Here is a 22737-nt window from a genome sequence, read left to right as displayed (position 1 = left end):
AAACTAAAAATGCTGCACAGTGGGTAGTGTTTCAACCTCACAGCCTGTGTTGAGTTTCACGTGTTATCTCTGTGATTAAAGATTTGCTGTTTTCTATTTTAGCTACAAGTCCTCCAGCTCAACAGGATTACACAGAGGAATCAGGTAATTAGGGGCCAAGCACCGAAGGTGCGAGGCACCTATTGAATCTGTTAGTTTCTTCTTTTTCTTCTTCTTCCACTCGAGTCTATGGCAGCGCATAGAACTGCTTGTGGGAAAGTTATGAAATTTGGCACAGAGATAGAGGACAGTCTCACCATTAAGCATAGCAAGGTTGGAATCTTCATCTCAAACCGTCTAGCACCACCAACTGCTCAAATGTTGACTTACGTTTATGCTAATAACTTTTTATCTGTAAGGCCTAGAAACAAAATCCTTGTTTTTGTTTGATTCCTTGGCTCGTCCTGAGTCGAATGCAGACGATTTCCTCCTGAATATATTTCTGGCATTTTGAATTTTCTGAAAACCATTTTTTTCTAACTCATCCGAAGTGGTTCATTTGATCTTCACCAAATTAGACAAATATGACTACCACACAACTTTTGTTTATGCTCTTCTTTCCTGCGTAAGTCTGTAAATTCTGGTGTGACTTCACTGTGTGAGGATCCTTGCATGACATCCTGAGCTGCTCACAGATACACACTTGTATATACAGAAGTATAAATCAGCCCTAAGTACAGCAGTGTAGTATCTATAGTGTTAAAGTGTTAGTATGACAGTGTCTATAGTGGTGCAGTGTTAGTATAGTATCTGTAGGTGCATAGTGTTATTAGAGTAGTTTCTGTAGTGGAACAGTGTTAATATAATAGTATGTACAGTTGTTATTTTAGTATATGTTGGTATAATTTAATTTAAAATGAAAATTAATAACATCTTTTATTGTTTCACCAGAGTCTGACAAGACAGATTCTCCTGCCGCATCCATTATGGTACGTAAGTGAAGTAATCGTACTGTACACTGTGTACTGTACACTATACAGTATTTCTGTCTGCATTTTAGTATTTATATTAGTGTACATATTAGTATGGTTTTTTATAGTCTTACACCACAGTGCTGTTGAATTCTCGATTCTGATTGGCTGACAGACGTTCTGAGGTGTGCAGCTGGTTTTCAGTTAATGCACAGCTAAAGTAGTTCCAGTCAGGTCTTCACCACATTACAGTTCCATATCACTTGATTAACTGAAATAACAGAAAAATTAGCCTACTGTCCACTGTCTATAGCTTTATAGTTTTAGTATAATATGGTATTTTCTACAGTGGTGGTATAGTGTGAGTATAACAGTATCTACAGTGCTGTAGTGTAAGTATAACAGTATCTATAGTGGTGTAGTGTAAGTATAACAGTATCTATAGTGGTGTAGTGTAAGTATAACAGTATCTATAGTGGTGTAGTGTAAGTATAACAGTATCTATAGTGGTACAGTTTTAGTAGTGTATATGCTTTTGGTCTGTATATAGTTAGGTGTACTGTAATGTTGTGGAACGTCCATGAAACAAGTTAGTTCCTGTTCTCATTTACAGTGTAGCAGCTATAAACAGTTGCTTCCTCCTTCAACTTTTTTTAATCTCTTGAATTTTGGAAAAAAACAAAACAAAACAAATATAAACACAGTTTGCCATGCTACCAAGAAACGGCAAAGCGTAAACTCCTGAAGATGTCAGAAAACGTAAAGTTACTGATTTACATCTGACTGTTATGAAGTGTAGACACTCTAACGTCCCAGTCACTTTTATGGTGAATGCTCCACCTCACCGGATTAAAAACAAAACTAAAAAACTGTGATTTGCAGCTGCATTAATTTCACAGCTGCTATTATAGAAAATGGGTCAGCGCCTTGTGACCAATCAGAATCCAGAATTCAGTACTGCTTCGGTATTTAACATACCAGATATAAAAGCATCTCATGTCTTTAATTATTTAGTAAGCATTGTATCAGAGTGCTAATCCATGATTGATAAATGAATGCATAAATGTTTTCACACAGGTCCAAATGGAGCAGATGTGTATTGCATCACATACCTGAAGAATCCAATAACTGTAAAAGTCATTAAAGTGTAAATCACAATAAAGTGTAAATCACAATAAAGTGTAAATCACATTTTCACATTGAAAAGAAATCAATGTTAGTTACATTAAGAGATTAATGATATCGCATCTTTGATAGCAATGTTTAATAAAAAAGTTTAAAAATAAAAGTTATTTATATAAGACGAAAAACAAACAAATACATATAGACCTATATACACACTGTAAGACTATGGCTATAGATTGTAAAAATAATAGAAGATTGAAGGTCAGTAAATAATCACAGTATTATGAGACATGTTGTTGTTTACTGCAGAAGTTCCCATCCTCAACATTTCTGTGTATCTACTGTATTATAGACTGACAGATACAGAGCTACACATATAGATAGGCAAAATAATTATCATTATAAATGAGAAATAAAAAGAATTTCCTTAAACGAATGTCTGTACAAAACGCTTCACTCTCACTACCTCGTGGACGAACACTAAAACGCTCCGAACCACAAGCTGCAAAATCTCACCTCCTTATTTTTGACATAATAATCTCGTTATTTCTGACTTGTGGATTTTATCCCGTTTTATTATTTCAGGTTTATATACAGTAACAGTGTGTTATAGAAGTCACAGCTTTTATTTTAATGTGCTCGTTCGTATTAGATCTGCACAGATCAACACCTTCTGACCAATCACAATCCAGAATTCAGCAGCTTTAGAGGTTATCCTCCATCAAGGTAAAAAGTTATAAAACACAACATATCTTTTTAAAAATGTTTTATTTTATGAAATCTAGGTACAAAAAAAAACCCCAACAGAAATAGGAATGGGTTAAACGTTTGTGTGTGTGTGTGTGTGTGTGTGTGTGTGTGTGTGTGTGTGTGTGTGTGTGTGTGTGTGTGTGTGCATGTTTAAGAGAGAGAGAGAGAGAGAGAGAGAGAAAATAGCATGGTAATCACTATCTTATCTTAATCACTATCCTCATCAGCACAACACACACAAACACACACACACACACACACACACACACACACACACACACACACGCACGCACGCACGCACGCACACACACACACACACACACACACACACGCACACACACACACACAAACACACACACACACACACACACACACATAGTTTCTGTTGATCAAAGCAGATTTTCAGATTTATTCATGTAAATAGGTTTTAGTTTACTATTTAAATGACATTTTTATTTTTATTCTGTGTTTGTTTAAACTGTTTATGAGAATAAAACAGAATATTTCTCTTCAGCACTTCACACTCAGTACAGGACTAAAGTACAGGACTAAAGTACAGACTAAAGTACAGACTAAAGTACAGACTAAAGTACAGACTAAAGTACAGGACTAAAGTACAGACTAAAGTACAGACTAAAATACAGGACTAAAGTACAGACTAAAGTACAGCACAAACTAATCATTGGGCATATTTAATAATGACGATATATTATTGTGAGTGATGTGGAGATTTGTTTAAAATATGATTTACAGTTTTACTTGAACGAAGCTTGAACGAAGATTTCTCGTTATTTTATTGTATATAGTTGTGTGGTGTAAGTTGGGCTGCTCACTTCAGGTGAATGCCACAGCTTGGTTTCTTGGGGAAGAGGTATGTACATGTCCATACTATGTATGAATACAATCTATGTGAAAGAACTTGTGTGTGCATAGGATTGCACCAGAACCGGATTTATAATATATATATATATATATATATATATATATATAATGACCTGCTATCATAAATATATTTGATGATGACCTTTGACCTAGACCTGTCAAAAAAACAATTAGTGATTTTTGGTAGCATCCAAAACCTGCAAGCTATTTCTCTCTCACATTCATTTAAATAGTTTTAGTTTACTAATTTAAATTACTTAAAAATATATTTTTTCAATCTCGATTCAGAGATGAAAATAAAACAGGATATTGTTCTTAGCACTTCACACTAAACCCAGTGAAGGGACTAAAGAAGTACAGGCCATGCTAATAATTAGGCACATTTTAATAATAATTATTGATTATCTCTTGTGTGTCGTGTGATGTGTCGTGCTGGTTAAATGATTCTTTTACTCCAGTGAAGCTGCACTTATTTATATTGATGTTTATTTTATTTTATGTAAGTTTGGCTGGGAAAGTGTGTCAACGCTGCTCAGATCTTTCCATCTTTGGTTGAAAACCGCAGCTTGGTTTTCTGTGGAATGGACGAATTTTTTCTCTTTTAATCAAAGTGCAACATTTCATCACCATCAAACTGCCACTCCCTCTCAAACCACACTCTCACACCCCTCTTATCAGCTTATAAGACCAGTGCTGAAGTGATATCTGCATTAATACGGTCCTGTTCACATCGTGATCATCATCAGCAGCCATGGTCTCTCGTTCTCTCCTGCTGGTTCTGCTGGTTCTCGGCTGCCTTCAGTCCTTCACAGCGGCTCAGAGTAAGATAAAGCTTACCTTTTTACCTTGATAACATGTTGCTTTGTACATATTATTATCTGTACTTGTGATCATTTGTTTTTATCAGTTAACATGCATTAACTTAAGCACTAAGTAGACACTAGTAAGATAGAAAATTGTTAAAACATCTGGACTGGAGTCATTACTCCTGAACACTCCTCTGGTTTATAATGATACTGAAGTCTCTAAAAAGACGAGCAGGTTGCTGAGAATAAGCAGCGTTAATAAACTGTGTGTTTGTCGCACTGTTACAGTAAAATACTGAGCGATGTGGTGGTGTGATGAAGCGGAGTTACTGCTAACACCCTGCACTTGATTATTTTCCTGTAACAGCACGGCTACCGTTGTGTTATTACTCATATACCACAGAGACTCGCGAGCAGTTACGACATCATACTTTATCTGTTTATAGTCCTGTTTAATGTGTAAACATTCGTTTCCTCAGCATCCTCTCTTTTTTCTTTCTCTTCAAGTAAAAAAATACAGCTTTGTTTGTTACAGAGAAACTGCAAAGCATGAACTCCTCTCCCCTGAAGACTCCCACTATAAATGTTAAATAAACGTCTCCTCACAGAAATCTTCACCATATCCACGACACACGCTGTACACACATACTTAATCTAATTATGTGCAGTGTCTGCCATACAAGTCAGTGACTAGGTTTACATGAACAGCAGTAATCTAATTATTGACCTTACTCTGAGTAAGATAATAATGTGATTAAGGTGTTTACATGAGTCGCTTTTAGAATACTCCAGTCATGTTCCCGTTTTACATGTTATAGAACATAATTAGATTAACAGCCCGCGTCATTACGTCACCGCGCCACGCCGTCTGACGTCCCTCCAGAATTTCACGTATCAACATACAGTTCGTCTTCATTATGGGACCGTATACAGTTTTGAGTGTTTTTAATTTTTTTTTTACGAACGCTTTAAGTGCGGTTAATTATTTGTCATGCTATACGTGCTAATAGACAACTGCTTGAAGCCGTGGATGAGTAAAAAAAAAACGTAAAGCTGTCCACGATCACACACGGCAGTTTTACGTTTTACGGCGAACAAGAGAGTTCGGCTGTGTCCCAAATCGCATACTTTCCTACTATAGGCCTGTAGTGGGGAAAAATACATGTATCTCGGCTACTATACAGTAGGTAAGTATGCGATTTGAGACGCAGCCCACGGCTTCAAGCAGTCGTCTATTTGCACGTATAGCATGACTAATAATTAACTGCACTTAAAGCGTTCGTAAAAAAAAAAAAAAAACCCATAAAAAAAATTGCTCATCTTAATTGAGCATTTCAAAACTGTAGTGTTACTCTTCATTAAAAAAAATTCATGGGAAAGTCTTACTAGACAAAATATTCTTTAAAAATAATATTAATATTTAAAATACCAGGGGAGAATGGCTTCTTATGCTTTGCTAAAATCTTAACATTCATTCATTGACACACTCTTGGGCTGTAACTTTTTCCAAGTACTCGGTTCAGTTAATGATTTTATTAACCGTGTGAATAAATAATACATTCTGAATTTCTACAGTGAATAAAAGATCTTTTAAAATAAATTAAAAATTAAAAATACATTTATTTACTCAAAGGGACAACCATTTGCCAAACTATTCATTTTACAATATAGAATAATATAATAAAGTAATATCTCTGTGATGCCATATACTATTAGTTTTATTATTGTTATATTATGTATGTGTGTGTGTTTGTTAATCAGAAATTTGTTGCATGTAAACACCTTATTCAGAAAATCCACTGAAAGGAGATATATATGCGCATGCTCAGTTCGCAAGGAATTGTGTGTGCCAACAGATGCTTAGCTGTAGGCTCTGTATTTAGGAAGGGTAACTCAGGCATAATTACAACAACCGTGTATGCAGGAGTTTTCCAATGCCAGTACGCATATAAACATCGTATTCGGAATACGGCTGCAACCCCAATATAGGCCTTCAATGGAATTTAATGTGCGTGTAAACGTGGTCATTACATAAAGATATTCTATCACTAACATTATTTATCTTGAGACATGTCGAGAGAACATGTCGTGAGTACCAGCCCAGTTCGAGCACTGAACAGAAACAGATCAAACCAGGAAAATAAATCAAAGGTTTGCTAAAGACTAGCACAACGACAGAGGGTATGCTTCCTGTAGCAAGTGACTCACTCGTAATGACTACGCCACCCCGAGGAAGCGAGGAAAACAACCCAAATTAAGGCACAACTACGATCCACTTAGAAAAGGCAAGAGGCATGGGTTTCCATACAAAAATAGATTTTTATTAAAGCTAAAAAACTGGCCAAGAATTATTTAAAACCAGCAACCAACGCCATCAGACATTAGTCGAATGAAGCAAACAATACAAGAAGGAATTAACAATAATCATCATAGGAGGACTGAGACTTCCTGTATGAAGGGCAGGCTAATACAACAGCACCAACTATACAAAAGGACAAAAAAAACACCAATCAGAATCATACCTACAAAATTCACAGCGAATGTTGACACAGCAATAATAACGACCCTTAGTGAAGTAAAGCTTAAGGTGCAGCTACCTCTCTCTCCCATTCTTCTAATAAGACGAGCACTGAGGTAATACCTGCATTAATATGACTGTGTTCATATCCTCACCATCATCATCATCATCATCATCTGCTTTACCATCATGTTCTCTCATTCTCTCCTACCTTCAGTCCATCACCATGGCCCTGTGTAAGATAACGTTCACTTTTACATAGTTTTCTGTACATAATTGTAACGGGTATGGAAAATACTCCATAAATGTCATGTGTAGAATTACACAAAAGGAGATGTGTACCTGGTGTGACTGTCTGTTTGTCTGAGTATTTTTCCTTTTGGTTGCCGTGATGTCATTGGTTTTGTCATTTCCTGTTTTGGCTCCTCCTCTTCCCTTTCATGTTAGGGTTGAATGGGAGAGAGAGGAGAGAGAGAATGAACAAAGAGTCGACCCAGTTGCCGTCCGCCTACATTTTTTTTTCTGGATTAAATAAAACACACAATGCAGACTACAACCAGTTACATAATATTATATTGGTTTATAATGTCGCTGAAGTCCCTAAAACGATGATGAGGTTGTTGAAAATATCCAGCGTTAATAAACCACAGTGTGTGATGTGCTGTTACAGTAAAACACTGACTGATGGGGTGGTGTGATGAAGCGGAGTTACTGTTTACAACCCCAACGTTGATTATTTTCCTAAAACAGTGCATCCCCAAGAGGAATTCTTACACCACAGCAACGCACCAACAACTGCAATTTCTAATTTATTAACATCTCTCTTTTAAAGACTACTGTTACAGGTGCTGTTATTTATTTTTATTTTTTGTAATTAACACTTTTATTGATTCACAAGTTAACACAAAGAGACAAACAACATATATAATGAATCAAACTGTTTTAACATAAATCCCCACTATAACCCCTCCCCCTACCAACCTCCCACCCCACCCTGGTCACCCCACCCTGGTCCCCCCACGAACCCCCCTGTGGTCAATAGAATATAAACTCACATATCCAAAAAGATAAAATAAATTAATAATAAAAATAATAATAATAAAAAATACACACAATTAAAAAAAACAAAGGAATATACAATAATCTCTAAATTATACTCTCCACCGCCCCTCCTCGAGAGTCCCCCCAAAACGCCAAATAACTGCTCCATTTCTTCCTGAAGAAATTCCCAACTCCCATCCTTCTGCTCGACCCCTCCTCAAAGGCAGCCACCCTCCCCATCTCCACACACCACTCTGGAAACGAGGGTGCTCCATCTGATTTCCCTCCCCTTAAAATAACCTGCCTACCAATCATCACACTGGTCAAAACCCAATCTTTTTTGTACCTATCCTCCAATTTTGTGACCTCCCCATCTCCCAAAATACAGAGTCTAGGGCAGAACGAGATCTGAGTGTTCAACACCTCACATACAAAGCTCTGCACCTTCAACCAAAATTCTTGGATCTTACGACACCCACAAAAAAACATGGGTGGTGTCTCCATCTTCTGAATGGCATCGCCAGCAGGTGGGTGTCTTTAAGACCGAGCCTATAAAATTCACGGGGGTCCAATAGAACCGATGTAAAATCTTAAATTGTATAAGGTGCACCCTTGCGTCTCTAGATGCAGTTTTTATATTTTTTTAAAATCCTAGCCCACTCTCCCTCCCCCAATTCCAAATTTAAATCCTTCTCCCATAATCTCTTGAGAGTGGTCGAGACTCCGTCCCCTAGACTCTGAATCAGCAAGGAGTAATACACTGATGCTTCATGCCCTCTTCCAAAAGCAGAAATCACCTCTCCCAGAGTATCTGCTGCTTTAGGGGGTGCATGCTACTTCCAAAAATAGTACAGAGCAAGTGGCGTAGTTGAAGATACCGAAAAAACTGAGATCTGGGGATCCCAAAATGTTGAACCAATTTTTCAAAAGATATCATCACACCATTCTCATAAAGATCACCGAGTGTATTAACCCCCCTCGTGATCCACTCTGACCAACAAAAAGGGGACTTTTTAATACGTAGTTTGGGGTTTAGCCATAGGCTCGAGGCAACATTGAGATAAATATCAGAATCAAACACTCTGGACACGCTTGTCCACACTGAGTGCAGATGTGAAATAACGGGGTGTGATTTACCTTCTCTGGTTAGATTAATGGAAAGGCTTTGCAGTGGCAAAAGCCCCCGAGACAAGTCTGCCATCGGACTGCACGATTCTGCCTCTTGTAACTAACTCAGAGAATTTCACTTCTATCGCGGTAATCGGACGTCGTATTACAGCGAGATCTTCCGAGGCAGCAACAACCTTCGTCATCATCCCCGACATGTGGGACAGTTGGCGCTGGAGTTCTTCTCCCGCCGCAGCACCCACAACGAGTCCGCGCTCCACAGGCTCGTCCGCGCTTCCATCTTGAACACATAATGTCTTTTAATGTCTCCAGAGCTCGAGGATTTTGACTTCTTTGCCATGTTTACCTCAATCAGCAAGAGTGTGACCGGGTGTACCGAATTTCACCAGATTATATCATGAAAAATTAGCGAAGTGCGCAGAGCTGTCTTTCACACGTCTGCCCTTCGCATGGCGTCACGTCACAGGTGCTGTTATTTAAAACAAAACAAAAAAACAATTCATTAATTTCAAATATACTAGATAAAATAAACACCTCATTTATTAACATTTCTTAGTGAATATTCAATCAGAGTGCTAAGCCATGATTGATAAATAAATACATGAATGTTTTCACACAGGTGTAAGTGTAACAGTCCAGTGCTGTTTGAGTTACCTGACACAACCAATCCCTGTAATCCACATTACAGCGTATGAAGAAACAGACCATCGGTGTACAAATCCTGGAGTCATGTAAGTTTTCACCCCCTTATTTTATTTAATAATCAAAAAGAAGAAAATGATTGTTTTTCTATGTACATCATTGCCTTATATTTGTATAAAATATCTAATAAATTTATTATAATACAACTTTAAATTACCATGAAGAACATTTGATAGTTTTTGAAATTCATTAGAATATAACAAAAATAATTTTGGAGGTTTGGGACACATGAGAGTGTCCGTTATACACTGACTATATCTTCTCTCTCCTCTGCAGTTTGATCCTTTCTGATCGTCGCCGTGTGTGTGCAAATCCCAAAGATGAGTGGGTGCAGGATATCAAGGAAAAAATTGACAGCCGCCTGTTGACCTTGGTCGAACCTAAAGGTGGGTAATCCTCTCTCCATTAATAATAGTTCATATTTATTTCATAAACATCCTTTTTATGTATCTCTTCCTGTAATTGGACAGGAGGAATAAAGCTTTTTACTATAAATCAAATTTAATATATTATGTCTGTTTCTGTTTTTAGAAAAAAGAACTTTTGACATAAAAAAATATTCAAAGACATTACAGTGTTCACAATATCATCTTTGATACTGACATTAAAAACAATTACTAACAAATACATGAATAAAAAAATCATAATCATGAACGTTAGTTACACTAATATTATGACAGTACAAACTGGATGAGACATTTGTTGACAGGAGCTGAAAAGAATCTCAGAATTAATGAATTGTGCTTTATCTGCCTCACCCGATATAGAATGTAAGTGAATGAATCATGTAAATACAGTATCTCCACTTGTAGACGCGCAGGTCTGCATATTTTACAGTATATAAACTAAAAATGCTGCACAGTGGGTAGTGTTTCAACCTCACAGCCTGTGTTGAGTTTCACGTGTTATCTCTGTGAGTAAAGATTTGCTGTTTTCTATTTAAGTCCTCCAGCTCAACAGGATTACACAGAGGAATCAGGTAATTAGGGGCCAAGCACCGAAGGTGCGAGGCACCTATTGAATCTTTTAGTTTCTTCATATAGGTGTCAGCTATAACGCACAACTTTTAGATTTTTTTTTATATTTAACCCGACTATGCATGAATCAAATGACCTACACGAATGTATAAAGGGGGGTCAATATGACCTGTATTGGAATTAATCGTTTTCTTCACACAAAAAAGTCCTATTAATGAAATAAATAAAGTACCGACAATACACGAATGTTTTAATATTTCAAAGATGTTTATTTGTTTTCTGCATTTTATGTCTGTAATCTGGCCACCAGATAACTGCCTTGTCGACTCAACCGACATTTTGAAAACTGTATAGGGAACTGTGTGTAGAGTGAGAGAGAGGGAGAGAGAGAGAGCTAGAGAGAGAGAGAGAGCTAGAGAGAGAGAGAGCTAGAGAGTGAGAGAGAGCTAGAGAGAGGGGGGGGGGGGGAGCGAGTTAGTGAGCTTTATGGTTATACTGTCCCCTCCAAAAGTATTGGAACAGAAAAGCCCCTTTTTCTTTTCGTCAATGACTACGTTTACATGGACAGCAAGCAGTAATCTAATTATTTACCTTAATCTGAGTAAGATAATAATGTGATTAAGGTGTTTATATGAGTCGCTTTTAGAATACTCCTGTCATGTTCCCGTTTTACATGTTATAGATCATAATTAGATTAACAGCACACGTCATGACGTCACCGCGCCACGCCGTCCGAGGTCCCTCCAGAATTTCACGTGTCAACATACAGTCCGTCTTTGTTATGGAACCGTGTACAGTTTTGGGTGTTTTTATTGAATTTTTTACGGACGTTTTAAGTGCAGTTAATTATTAGTCATGCTATACGTGCAAACAGACAACTGCTTGAAGCCATGGGTGTGTCCCAAATCGCGTAGTTAACGTCTATATAGTGTCCAAGATGCATATATTTTTCCCCACTACAGGCCTGTAGTAGGAAAGTATGCGATTTGGGACACAGCCGTACTCTCTTGTTTGCCGTAAAACAGTTGCGCTGCCGTGTGTGATCGTGTCCTGTTGCAAAATGCAGTGAAAACTCCCACATGATGCTCATAATGTGATTAAGGTGTGTACATGTCACTACTACACGTCCATAATGCGACTAAAACAGGAGTACTCCACCTGTGTTAATTAGATTATTGCTTACTTTGATTATGACCTTAATTAGATTAAGGTAAGTAAAAATTGTTGTTTACATGGTAGTTTCTTAATTAGAGTATGGTCTTAATCGGATTAAGAGTGGATTATTGTTGTCCATGTAAACGCAGCTACTGAGGACATTTGGGCTTCAGATCAAAAGACGAATATGAAACGATAGATCAGAATTTCAGCTTTCATTTCCTGATATTTACATCTAGATTTTTTAAACAACAAACAAATGATTAAACACCCAAAGTTTATGTGAATAAAAGTATAAATGCACTCGTATGTCCTGCACTCGAAAGGGCTTTGCAGCTCTGACCACAAAGTAAAGTCAAATAAATAACACTTAATATTTGGTTGCATTTCCCTCGCTTGCAATAACTGCATCGAGTTTATAATGTCGCTGAAGTCCATAAAAAAGATGATGAGGTTGTTGAAAATATCCAGCGTTAATAAACCACAGTGTGTGATGTGCTGTTACAGTAAAACACTGACTGATGGGGTGGTGTGATGAAGCGGAGTTACTGTTTACAACCCCAACGTTGATTATTTTCCTAAAACAGTGCATCCCCAAGAGGAATTCTTACACCACAGCAACGCACCAACAACTGCAATTTCTAATTTATTAACGAACGACACGTCTCGCTTTTAACCCGTTTATAGTTATCTGTAATGTTGTTGAATGACGTTATAGCAGCTGTTATAGCACTACTGTGCTCTTCTAAAAAATAATATTAATTAGTTAATTTGAAATATACTAGATAAAAAAAGCATCTCTTTTTATTAACATTTCTTAGTGAACATTTAATCAGAGTGCTAAGGCATGGTTGATAAATAAATACATGAATGTTTTCACACAGATGCATTTAGACCAGTGGAATGCTGTAGCGGTTACCAGACACATCCAATCCCTGAAATACACATTACAGCGTACAGAGTAACAGACGATCACTGCCGAAATTCTGCAGTCATGTAAGTTTTCACCCCCTTATTGTATTTGAATAATTAATAAGAAGAAAATTATTGTTTTTCTATGTACATCATTGCCTAATAATTGTATAAAATATCTAATAAATTTATTATAATACAACTTCAAATTAGCATGAAGCACATTTGATAGTTTTTGAAATTTATTAGAATATAACAAAAATAATTTTGGAGGTTTGGGACACATGAGTGTTTAATTTTCTGTCTTTATTGCAGTTTTACACTGACGTATATCTTCTCTCTCCTCTGCAGTTTTACTGTAAATAGTGGTGTGGGTGGGCAGTGTGCAGATCCCAAAGATCAGTGGGTGCGGGAACACTTGAAAATAATTGACAGCCGAAAGTTTACAACCTCAGTCCAACCTAAAGGTGGGGAATCCTCTCTCCATTAATAATAGTCCATATTTATTTTATAAACATCCTTTTTATAAACACCCAGGAAATGGTTAAAAAATAAAGTGGTTGTATTTTTACAGGCCCGTTTCAATTTGAGTAACACTGCTGAATTGAGACACACCATTAAATAAAAATATATAAATATTTAATGAGAAACTGTGTATACTGCCTCACATTTCTAATATATATATTTAAACAAATTGAGAAGTGATGAGATTTAGTATTTGTACACAGTGCGTATCATTTTAATGATTATATTGTCAATATTTTTTTGATAGCTAAAGTTATTGTTAAGTAATGATTAATGATGAACAGAAAATGATTTATTTATTTATTTATTTATTTATTTATTTATTTATTTTCTGATCAGATTCACGGTTCTCATGCTATTCCTTTTAATAATAGGAATTGGTCTGTTAGTATAGCAATAGCCACTCTGGGATATTGTCAGTTTAATGCAGTAGTATAGACAGTTGTATGGATTTAGTGTGTGTTGGTATAAAGGTTAAATTACCTGTGAACATTAATGTGATCTTTTAGTGTTTATTGTATCTATAGTAGTAGAGAGTTTGGATGTCAGAGTAGTAGCTATAGTTAGTATAATGTTAATATAGAAATATGGTAGAATTATTGGTATAGAGTTAGTATAGCAGTACTGATAGTGGATAGATATAGGTTTTTTGATTTGTGCATTGTAGGGTTAAATATAAAAAAATCTAAAAGTTTCTTGTTTTTGTTCACATTTATAAAAACAAAGTTAAAATTCATTATGTGTGTAAATTTGAAGTGATTATATGGAATTCATTCTGCTGCTATCCTCATGAGTTCCATCATCAGTAAAGATCAGTGAGAATGTTCCAGAAGCAGCCATGCAAGCCCAAGCCATGACACTATGCTTGAACCATGAGCTTGTATGTTCTGGATTGTGAGCAGACCCTTTCTTTCTCAACACTTTGGCCTTTCCATCACTTTGGCAGAGGTGCATCTTGGTTCCAGAACTTTTGTGGATCATCTCTGAATTTCTTTGTGAATTCCAATCTGGTCTTTCTGATTCTTTCTGCTAATGAGCGGTTTACATCTTGTAGTTTGACCTCTGTATTTCTGCTCTCGAAGTCTTCTTCAAACACTGGATAGTGAGACCTTCACCCTGCCCTGTGGAGGGTGCTGGTGATGTCACTGACTATTGTTTTTGTGCTTTTCTTCAAAGCTCTCACAATATTTCTGTCATCAACTGCTGTTGTTTTCCTTGGCTGACCTGTTCCATGTCTGGTCTGTAGTATACCAGTGGTTTCTTTCTTTTTCAGGACATTCCCAATTATTGTATTGGCTATGCCCAATGCTTGCACAGTGCCTCTGATATATGTTCAATCATTTCTCAGCTTCAAAATGGCTTGCTTTCCTCCCATAGACAGTTCTCTGGTCTTTATGTTGGCTTATCCTTTTTAATAACAAATTCAGTCTTCACAGGTGAAACCCAGAGCTCAAACCAAGAGTAGATATTCAGAGCTATTTATTGTTTAGACAATCAGTCTAACACAGAGGTTCACAACCTTTTGCAACTAAAGCCCCCCCCCAAGCCTTACCTATCATGTGCCCCCCCCACCACCACCATATTGGAGGAGTCCAGGTATAATCATTATCTATCTATCTATCTATCTATCTATCTATCTATCTATCTATCTATCTACTGATATATACAGTATGTCACAAAAGTGAGTACATCCCTTATATTTTTGTAAATATTTGATGATATCTTTTCACGTGACAACACTGAAGAAATGACACTGTGCTACAATGTAAAGTAGTGAGTGTACAGCTTGTGTAACAGTGTAAATTTGCTGTGCCCTCATAATAACTCAACATACAGCCATTAATGTCTAAACCGCTGGCAACAAAAGTGAGTACACCCCTAAGTGAAAATGTCCAAATTGGGCCCAATTAGTCATTTTCCCTCCCCGGTGTCATGTGACTTGTTAGTGTTACAAGGTCTCAGGTGTGAATGGGGAGCAGGTGTGTTAAATTTGATGTCATCGCTCTCACACTCCCTCATACTGGTCACTGGAAGTTCAACATGGCACCTCATGGCAAAGAACTCTCTGAGGATCTGAAAAAAAAGAATTGTTGCTCTACATAAAGATGGCCTAGGCTATAAGAAGATTGCCAAGACCCTGACACTGAGCTGCAGCACGGTGGCCAAAACCATACAGCGGTTTAACAGGACAGGTTCCACTCAGAACAGGCCTCGCCATGGTCGACCAAAGAAGTTGAGTACATGTGCTCAGCGTCATATCCAGAGGTTGTGTTTGGGAAATAGACGTATGAGTGCTGCCAGCATTGCTGCAGAGGTTGAAGGGTGGGGTGTCAACCTGTCAGTGCTCAGACCATACACCGCACGCTGCATCGAATTGGTCTGCATGGCTGTCGTCCCAGAAGGAAGCCTCTTCTAAAGATGATGCACAAGAAAGCCCGCAAACAGTTTGCTGAAGACAAGCAGACTAAGGACATGGATTACTGGAACCATGTCCTGTGGTCTGATGAGACCGAGATAAACTTATTTGGTTCAGATGGTGTCATGCGTGTGTGGCAGCAACCAGGTGAGGAGTACAAAGACAAGTGTGTCTTGCCTACAGTCAAGCATGGTGGTGGGAGTGTCATGGTCTGGGGCTGCATGAGTGCTGCCGGCACTGGGGAGCTACAGTTCATTGAGGGAACCACGAATGCCAACATGTACTGTGACATACTGAAGCAAACACTGTATGAAGTCTTAACTGTTGGGTAAACATACCAGATTATACCTGATTAACATATCCAAACATTAGTAAATTTTGTAGTTACACACACTGATTACACTTTATGGCCTATATATTATTAATAGGAATGTCTAGAGTTTTAGTATATTATAGTTTTATCTGCAGTGCCATAGTAGTATCTACTGTTGTTATTTTGGTAGAATCTACTTTAGGATGCGTGGTATAGCATTATCATATATATTTTTTATAATAATAGAAATAGTGGGATAGTATTAGTATAGCAAAGTAATGTCTATTGGGGTATTGTTAATGTTGTAGTATCTATAGTGTTACTGTTCATATCTGTAGAGGCTTGGAATAGCTGTAGTATTCTACTATTTATAGTGCTACAGTGTTAGTATAGTAGTATTTATACTAGTATAGTAGTATAGTATAGTAGAATCCATAGTGGTATAGTGTTAGTATAGTAGTATAGACAGTTGTATGGTTTTAGTATGTGTTGGTATAAGGGTTAAATTACCCGCTAAGATTAATATGATCTTATTGTGTTTCAACCAGAACCTGTTTCTACTCCCGAACCTGTTTCTACTCCCGAACCTGTTTCTACTCCCGAACCTGTTTCTACTGCCTCACCCGATATAGAATGTAAGTGAATGAATCATGTAACTACAGTATCTCCACTTGTAGACGCGCAGGTCTGCATATTTTACAGTATATAAACTAAAAATGTTGCACAGTGGGTAGTGTTTCAACCTCTCAGCCTGTGTTGAGTTTCACATGTTATCTCTGTGAGTAAAGATTTGCTGTTTTCTATTTTAGCTACAAGTCCTTCAGCTCAACAGGATTACACAGAGGAATCAGGTAATTAGGGGCCAAGCACAGAAGGTGCGAGGCACCTATTGAATCTTTTAGTTTCTTCATATAGGTGTCAGCTATAACGCACAACTTTTAGATTTTTTTTTATATTTAACCCGACTATGCATGAATCAAATGACCTACACGAATGTATAAAGGGGGGTCAATATGACCTGTATTGGAATTAATCGTTTTCTTCACACAAAAAAGTCCTATTAATGAAATAAATAAAGTACCGACAATACACGAATGTTTTAATATTTCAAAGATGTTTATTTGTTTTCTGCATTTTATGTCTGTAATCTGGCCACCAGATAACTGCCTTGTCGACTCAACCGACATTTTGAAAACTGTATAGGGAACTGTGTGTAGAGTGAGAGAGAGGGAGAGAGAGAGAGCTAGAGAGAGAGAGAGAGCTAGAGAGAGAGAGAGCTAGAGAGTGAGAGAGAGCTAGAGAGAGGGGGGGGGGAGCGAGTTAGTGAGCTTTATGGTTATACTGTCCCCTCCAAAAGTATTGGAACAGAAAAGCCCCTTTTTCTTTTCGTCAATGACTACGTTTACATGGACAGCAGTAATCTAATTATTTACCTTAATCTGAGTAAGATAATAATGTGATTAAGGTGTTTACATGAGTCGCTTTTAGAATACTCCAGTCATGTTCCCGTTTTACATGTTATAGATCATAATTAGATTAACAGCACACGTCATGACGTCACCGCGCCACGCCGTCCGACGTCCCTCCAGAATTTCACATGTCAACATACAGTCCGTCTTTGTTATGGAACCGTGTACAGTTTTGGGTGTTTTTATTGAATTTTTTACGGACGTTTTAAGTGCAGTTAATTATTAGTCATGCTATACGTGCAAACAGACAACTGCTTGAAGCCGTGGGTGTGTCCCAAATCGCGTAGTTAACGTCTATATAGTGTCCAAGATGCATATATTTTTCCCCACTACAGGCCTGTAGTAGGAAAGTATGCGATTTGGGACACAGCCGTACTCTCTTGTTCGCCGTAAAACAGTTGCGCTGCCGTGTGTGATCGTGTCCTGTTGCAAAATGCAGTGAAAACTCCCACATGATGCTCATAATGTGATTAAGGTGTGTACATGTCACTACTACTCGTCCATAATGCGACTAAAACAGGAATACTCCACCTGTGTTAATTAGTTTATTGCTTACTTTGATTATGACCTTAATTAGATTAAGGTAAGTAAAAATTGCTGTTTACATGGTAGTTTCTTAATCAGAGTACGGTCTTAATCGGATTAAGAGTGGATTATTGTTGTCCATGTAAACGCAGCTACTGAGGACATTTGGGCTTCAGATCAAAAGACGAATATGAAACGATAGATCAGAATTTCAGCTTTCGTTTCCTGATATTTACATCTAGATTTTTTAAACAACAAACAAATGATTAAACACCCAAAGTTTATGTGAATAAAAGTATAAATGCACTCGTATGTCCTGCACTCAAAAGGGCTTTGCAGCTCTGACCACAAAGTAAAGTCAAATAAATAACACTTAATATTTGGTTGCATTTCCCTCGCTTGCAATAACTGCATCGAGTTTATAATGTCGCTGAAGTCCCTAAAAACGATGATGAGGTTGTTGAAAATATCCAGCGTTAATAAACCACAGTGTGTGATGTGCTGTTACAGTAAAACACTGACTGATGGGGTGGTGTGATGAAGCGGAGTTACTGTTTACAACCCCAACGTTGATTATTTTCCTAAAACAGTGCATCCCCAAGAGGAATTCTTACACCACAGCAACGCACCAACAACTGCAATTTCTAATTTATTAACGAACGACACGTCTCGCTTTTAACCCGTTTATAGTTATCTGTAATGTTGTTGAATGACGTTATAGCAGCTGTTATAGCACTACTGTGCTCTTCTAAAAAATAATATTAATTAGTTAATTTGAAATATACTAGATAAAAAAAGCATCTCTTTTTATTAACATTTCTTAGTGAACATTTAATCAGAGTGCTAAGGCATGATTGATAAATAAATACATGAATGTTTCCACACAGATGCATTTAGACCAGTGGAATGCTGTAGCGGTTACCAGACACATCCAATCCCTGAAATATACATTACAGCGTACAGAGTAACAGACGATCACTGCCCAAATCCTGCAGTCATGTAAGTTTTCACCCCCTTATTGTATTTGAATAATTAATAAGAAGAAAATTATTGTTTTTCTATGTACATCATTGCCTAATAATTGTATAAAATATCTAATAAATTTATTATAATACAACTTCAAATTAGCATGAAGCACATTTGATAGTTTTTGAAATTTATTAGAATATAACAAAAATAATTTTGGAGGTTTGGGACACATGACTGTTTAATTTTCTGTCTTTATTGCAGTTTTACACTGATCTTCTCTCTCCTCTGCAGTTTTACTGTAAATAGTGGTGTGGGTGGGCAGTGTGCAGATCCCAAAGATCAGTGGGTGCAGGAACACTTGAAAATAATTGACAGCCGAAAGTTTACAACCTCAGTCCAACCTAAAGGTGGGGAATCCTCTCTCCATTAATAATAGTCCATATTTATTTTATAAACATCCTTTTTATAAACACCCAGGAAATGGTTAAAAAATAAAGTGGTTGTATTTTTACAGGCCCGTTTCAATTTGAGTAACACTGCTGAATTGAGACACACCATTAAATAAAAATATATAAATATTTAATGAGAAACTGTGTATACTGCCTCACATTTCTAATATATATATTTAAACAAATTGAGAAGTGATGAGATTTAGTATTTGTACACAGTGCGTATCATTTTAATGATTATATTGTCAATATTTTTTTTGATAGATAAAGTTATTGTTAAGTAATGATTAATGATGAACAGAAAATGATTTATTTATTTATTTATTTATTTATTTATTTATTTTCTGATCAGATTCACAGTTCTCATGCTATTCCTTTTAATAATAGGAATTGTTCTGTTAGTATAGCAATAGCCACTCTGGGATATTGTCAGTTTAATGCAGTAGTATAGACAGTTGTATGGATTTAGTGTGTGTTGGTATAAAGGTTAAATTACCTGTGAACATTAATGTGATCTTTCTAATGTTTATTGTATATATAGTAGTAGTTTGGATGTCAGAGTAGTAGCTATAGTTGTATAGTGTTAGTATAGAAATATGGTAGAATTATTGGTATAGAGTTAGTATAGCAGTACTGATAGTGGATAGATATAGGTTTTTTGATTTGTGCATTGTAGGGTTAAATATAAAAAAATCTAAAAGTTTCTTGTTTTTGTTCACATTTATAAAAACAAAGTTAAAATTCATTATGTGTGTAAATTTGAAGTGATTATATGGAATTCATTCTGCTGCTATCCTCATGAGTTCCATCATCAGTAAAGATCAGTGAGAATGTTCCAGAAGCAGCCATGCAAGCCCAAGCCCTGACACTATGCTTGAACCATGAGCTTGTATGTTCTGGATCGTGGGCAGACCCTTTCTTTCTCAACACTTTGGCCTTTCCATCAGTTTGGTAGAGGTTCCTCTTGGTTCCAGAACTTTTGTGGATCATCTCTGAATTTCTTTGTGAATTCCAATCTGGTCTTTCTGATTCTTTCTGCTAATGAGCGGTTTACATCTTGTAGTTTGACCTCTGTATTTCTGCTCTCGAAGTCTTCTTCAAACACTGGATAGTGAGACCTTCACCCTGCCCTGTGGAGGGTGCTGGTGATGTCACTGACTATTGTTTTTGTGCTTTTCTTCAAAGCTCTCACAATATTTCTGTCATCAACTGCTGTTGTTTTCCTTGGCTGACCTGTTCCATGTCTGGTCTGTAGTATACCAGTGGTTTCTTTCTTTTTCAGGACATTCCCAATTATTGTATTGGCTATGCCCAATGCTTGCACAGTGCCTCTGATATATGTTCAATCATTTCTCAGCTTCAAAATGGCTTGCTTTCCTCCCATAGACAGTTCTCTGGTCTTTATGTTGGCTTATCCTTTTTAATAACAAATTCAGTCTACACAGGTGAAACCCAGAGCTCAAACCAAGAGTAGATATTCAGAGCTATTTATTGTTTAGACAATCAGTCTAACACAGAGGTTCACAACCTTTTGCAACTAAAGCCCCCCCCAAGCCTTACCTATCATGTGCCCCCCCCACCACCACCATATTGGAGGAGTCCAGGTATAATCATTATCTATCTATCTATCTATCTATCTATCTATCTATCTATCTACTGATATATACAGTATGTCACAAAAGTGAGTACATCCCTTATATTTTTGTAAATATTTGATGATATCTTTTCACGTGACAACACTGAAGAAATGACACTGTGCTACAATGTAAAGTAGTGAGTGTACAGCTTGTGTAACAGTGTAAATTTGCTGTGCCCTCATAATAACTCAACATACAGCCATTAATGTCTAAACCGCTGGCAACAAAAGTGAGTACACCCCTAAGTGAAAATGTCCAAATTGGGCCCAATTAGCCATTTTCCCTCCCCGGTGTCATGTGACTTGTTAGTGTTACAAGGTCTCAGGTGTGAATGGGGAGCAGGTGTGTTAAATTTGGTGTCATCGCTCTCACACTCCCTCATACTGGACACTGGAAGTTCAACATGGCACCTCATGGCAAAGAACTCTCTGAGGATCTGAAAAAAAAGAATTGTTGCTCTACATAAAGATGGCCTAGGCTATAAGAAGATTGCCAAGACCCTGACACTGAGCTGCAGCACGGTGGCCAAGACCATACAGCAGTTTAACAGGACAGGTTCCACTCAGAACAGGCCTCGCCATGGTCCACCAAAGAAGTTGAGTACATGTGCTCAGCGTCATATCCAGAGGTTGTGTTTGGGAAATAGACGTATGAGTGCTGCCAGCACTGCTGCAGAGGTTGAAGCGTGGGGTGTCAACCTGTCAGTGCTCAGACCATACACCGCACGCTGCATCGAATTGGTCTGCATGGCTGTCGTCCCAGAAGGAAGCCTCTTCTAAAGATGATGCACAAGAAAGGCCGCAAACAGTTTGCTGAAGACAAGCAGACTAAGGACATGGATTACTGGAACCATGTCCTGTGGTCTGATGAGACCGAGATAAACTTATTTGGTTCAGATGGTGTCAAGCGTGTGTGGCAGCAACCAGGTGAGGAGTACAAAGACAAGTGTGTCTTGCCTACAGTCAAGCATGGTGGTGGGATTGTCATGGTCTGGGGCTGCATGAGTGCTGCGGCACTGGGGAGCTACAGTTCATTGAGGGAACCACGAATGCCAACATGTACTGTGACATACTGAAGCAGACACTGTATGAAGTCTTAACTGTTGGGTAAACATACCAGATTATACCTGATTAACATATCCAAACATTAGTAAATTTTGTAGTTACACACACTGATTACACTTTATGGCCTATATATTATTAATAGGAATGTCTAGAGTTTTAGTATATTATAGTTTTATCTGCAGTGCCATAGTAGTATCTACTGTTGTTATTTTGGTAGAATCTACTTTAGGATGCGTGGTATAGCATTATCATATATATTTTTTATAATAATAGAAAAAGTGGGATAGTATTAGTATAGCAAAGTAATGTCTATTGGGGTATTGTTAATGTTATAGTATCTATAGTGTTGCTGTTCATATCTGTAGAGGCTTGGAATAGCTGTAGTATTCTACTATTTATAGTGCTACAGTGTTAGTATAGTAGT

The 22737-nt window shown here is 37.3% G+C and overlaps 1 protein-coding gene and 1 long non-coding RNA gene across 2 annotated transcripts in view; both read left to right on the top strand.

The window, feature by feature from the left end:
- Window positions 1-88: 88 nt before the first annotated feature.
- Window positions 89-2846, top strand: LOC128633082 (uncharacterized). The gene is made up of 3 exons (XR_008396746.1): window positions 89-144; window positions 931-968; window positions 2028-2846. It is a non-coding gene; the product is annotated as an uncharacterized LOC128633082 (long non-coding RNA).
- Window positions 2847-9395: 6549 nt separating this feature from the next.
- The window catches only part of LOC108261720 (uncharacterized), a 56373-nt gene continuing 43031 nt past the window's right edge, over window positions 9396-22737 (top strand). Inside the window, exons 1-9 of the mRNA XM_053681866.1 lie at window positions 9396-9462; window positions 9820-9931; window positions 10179-10288; window positions 12919-13030; window positions 13298-13413; window positions 16749-16835; window positions 17010-17051; window positions 19082-19193; window positions 19455-19570. Of these exons, the coding sequence (XP_053537841.1) occupies window positions 9396-9462; window positions 9820-9931; window positions 10179-10288; window positions 12919-13030; window positions 13298-13413; window positions 16749-16835; window positions 17010-17051; window positions 19082-19193; window positions 19455-19570 (874 nt within the window). The remainder of the gene's footprint in view (window positions 9463-9819; window positions 9932-10178; window positions 10289-12918; window positions 13031-13297; window positions 13414-16748; window positions 16836-17009; window positions 17052-19081; window positions 19194-19454; window positions 19571-22737) is intronic.

Source organism: Ictalurus punctatus, chromosome 7, assembly GCF_001660625.3.
Source record: "Ictalurus punctatus breed USDA103 chromosome 7, Coco_2.0, whole genome shotgun sequence".
NCBI lineage: Eukaryota > Metazoa > Chordata > Actinopteri > Siluriformes > Ictaluridae > Ictalurus > Ictalurus punctatus.
Note: the sequence above shows the minus strand (reverse complement) of the source record. Positions and strands in the feature narration are given on the sequence as shown.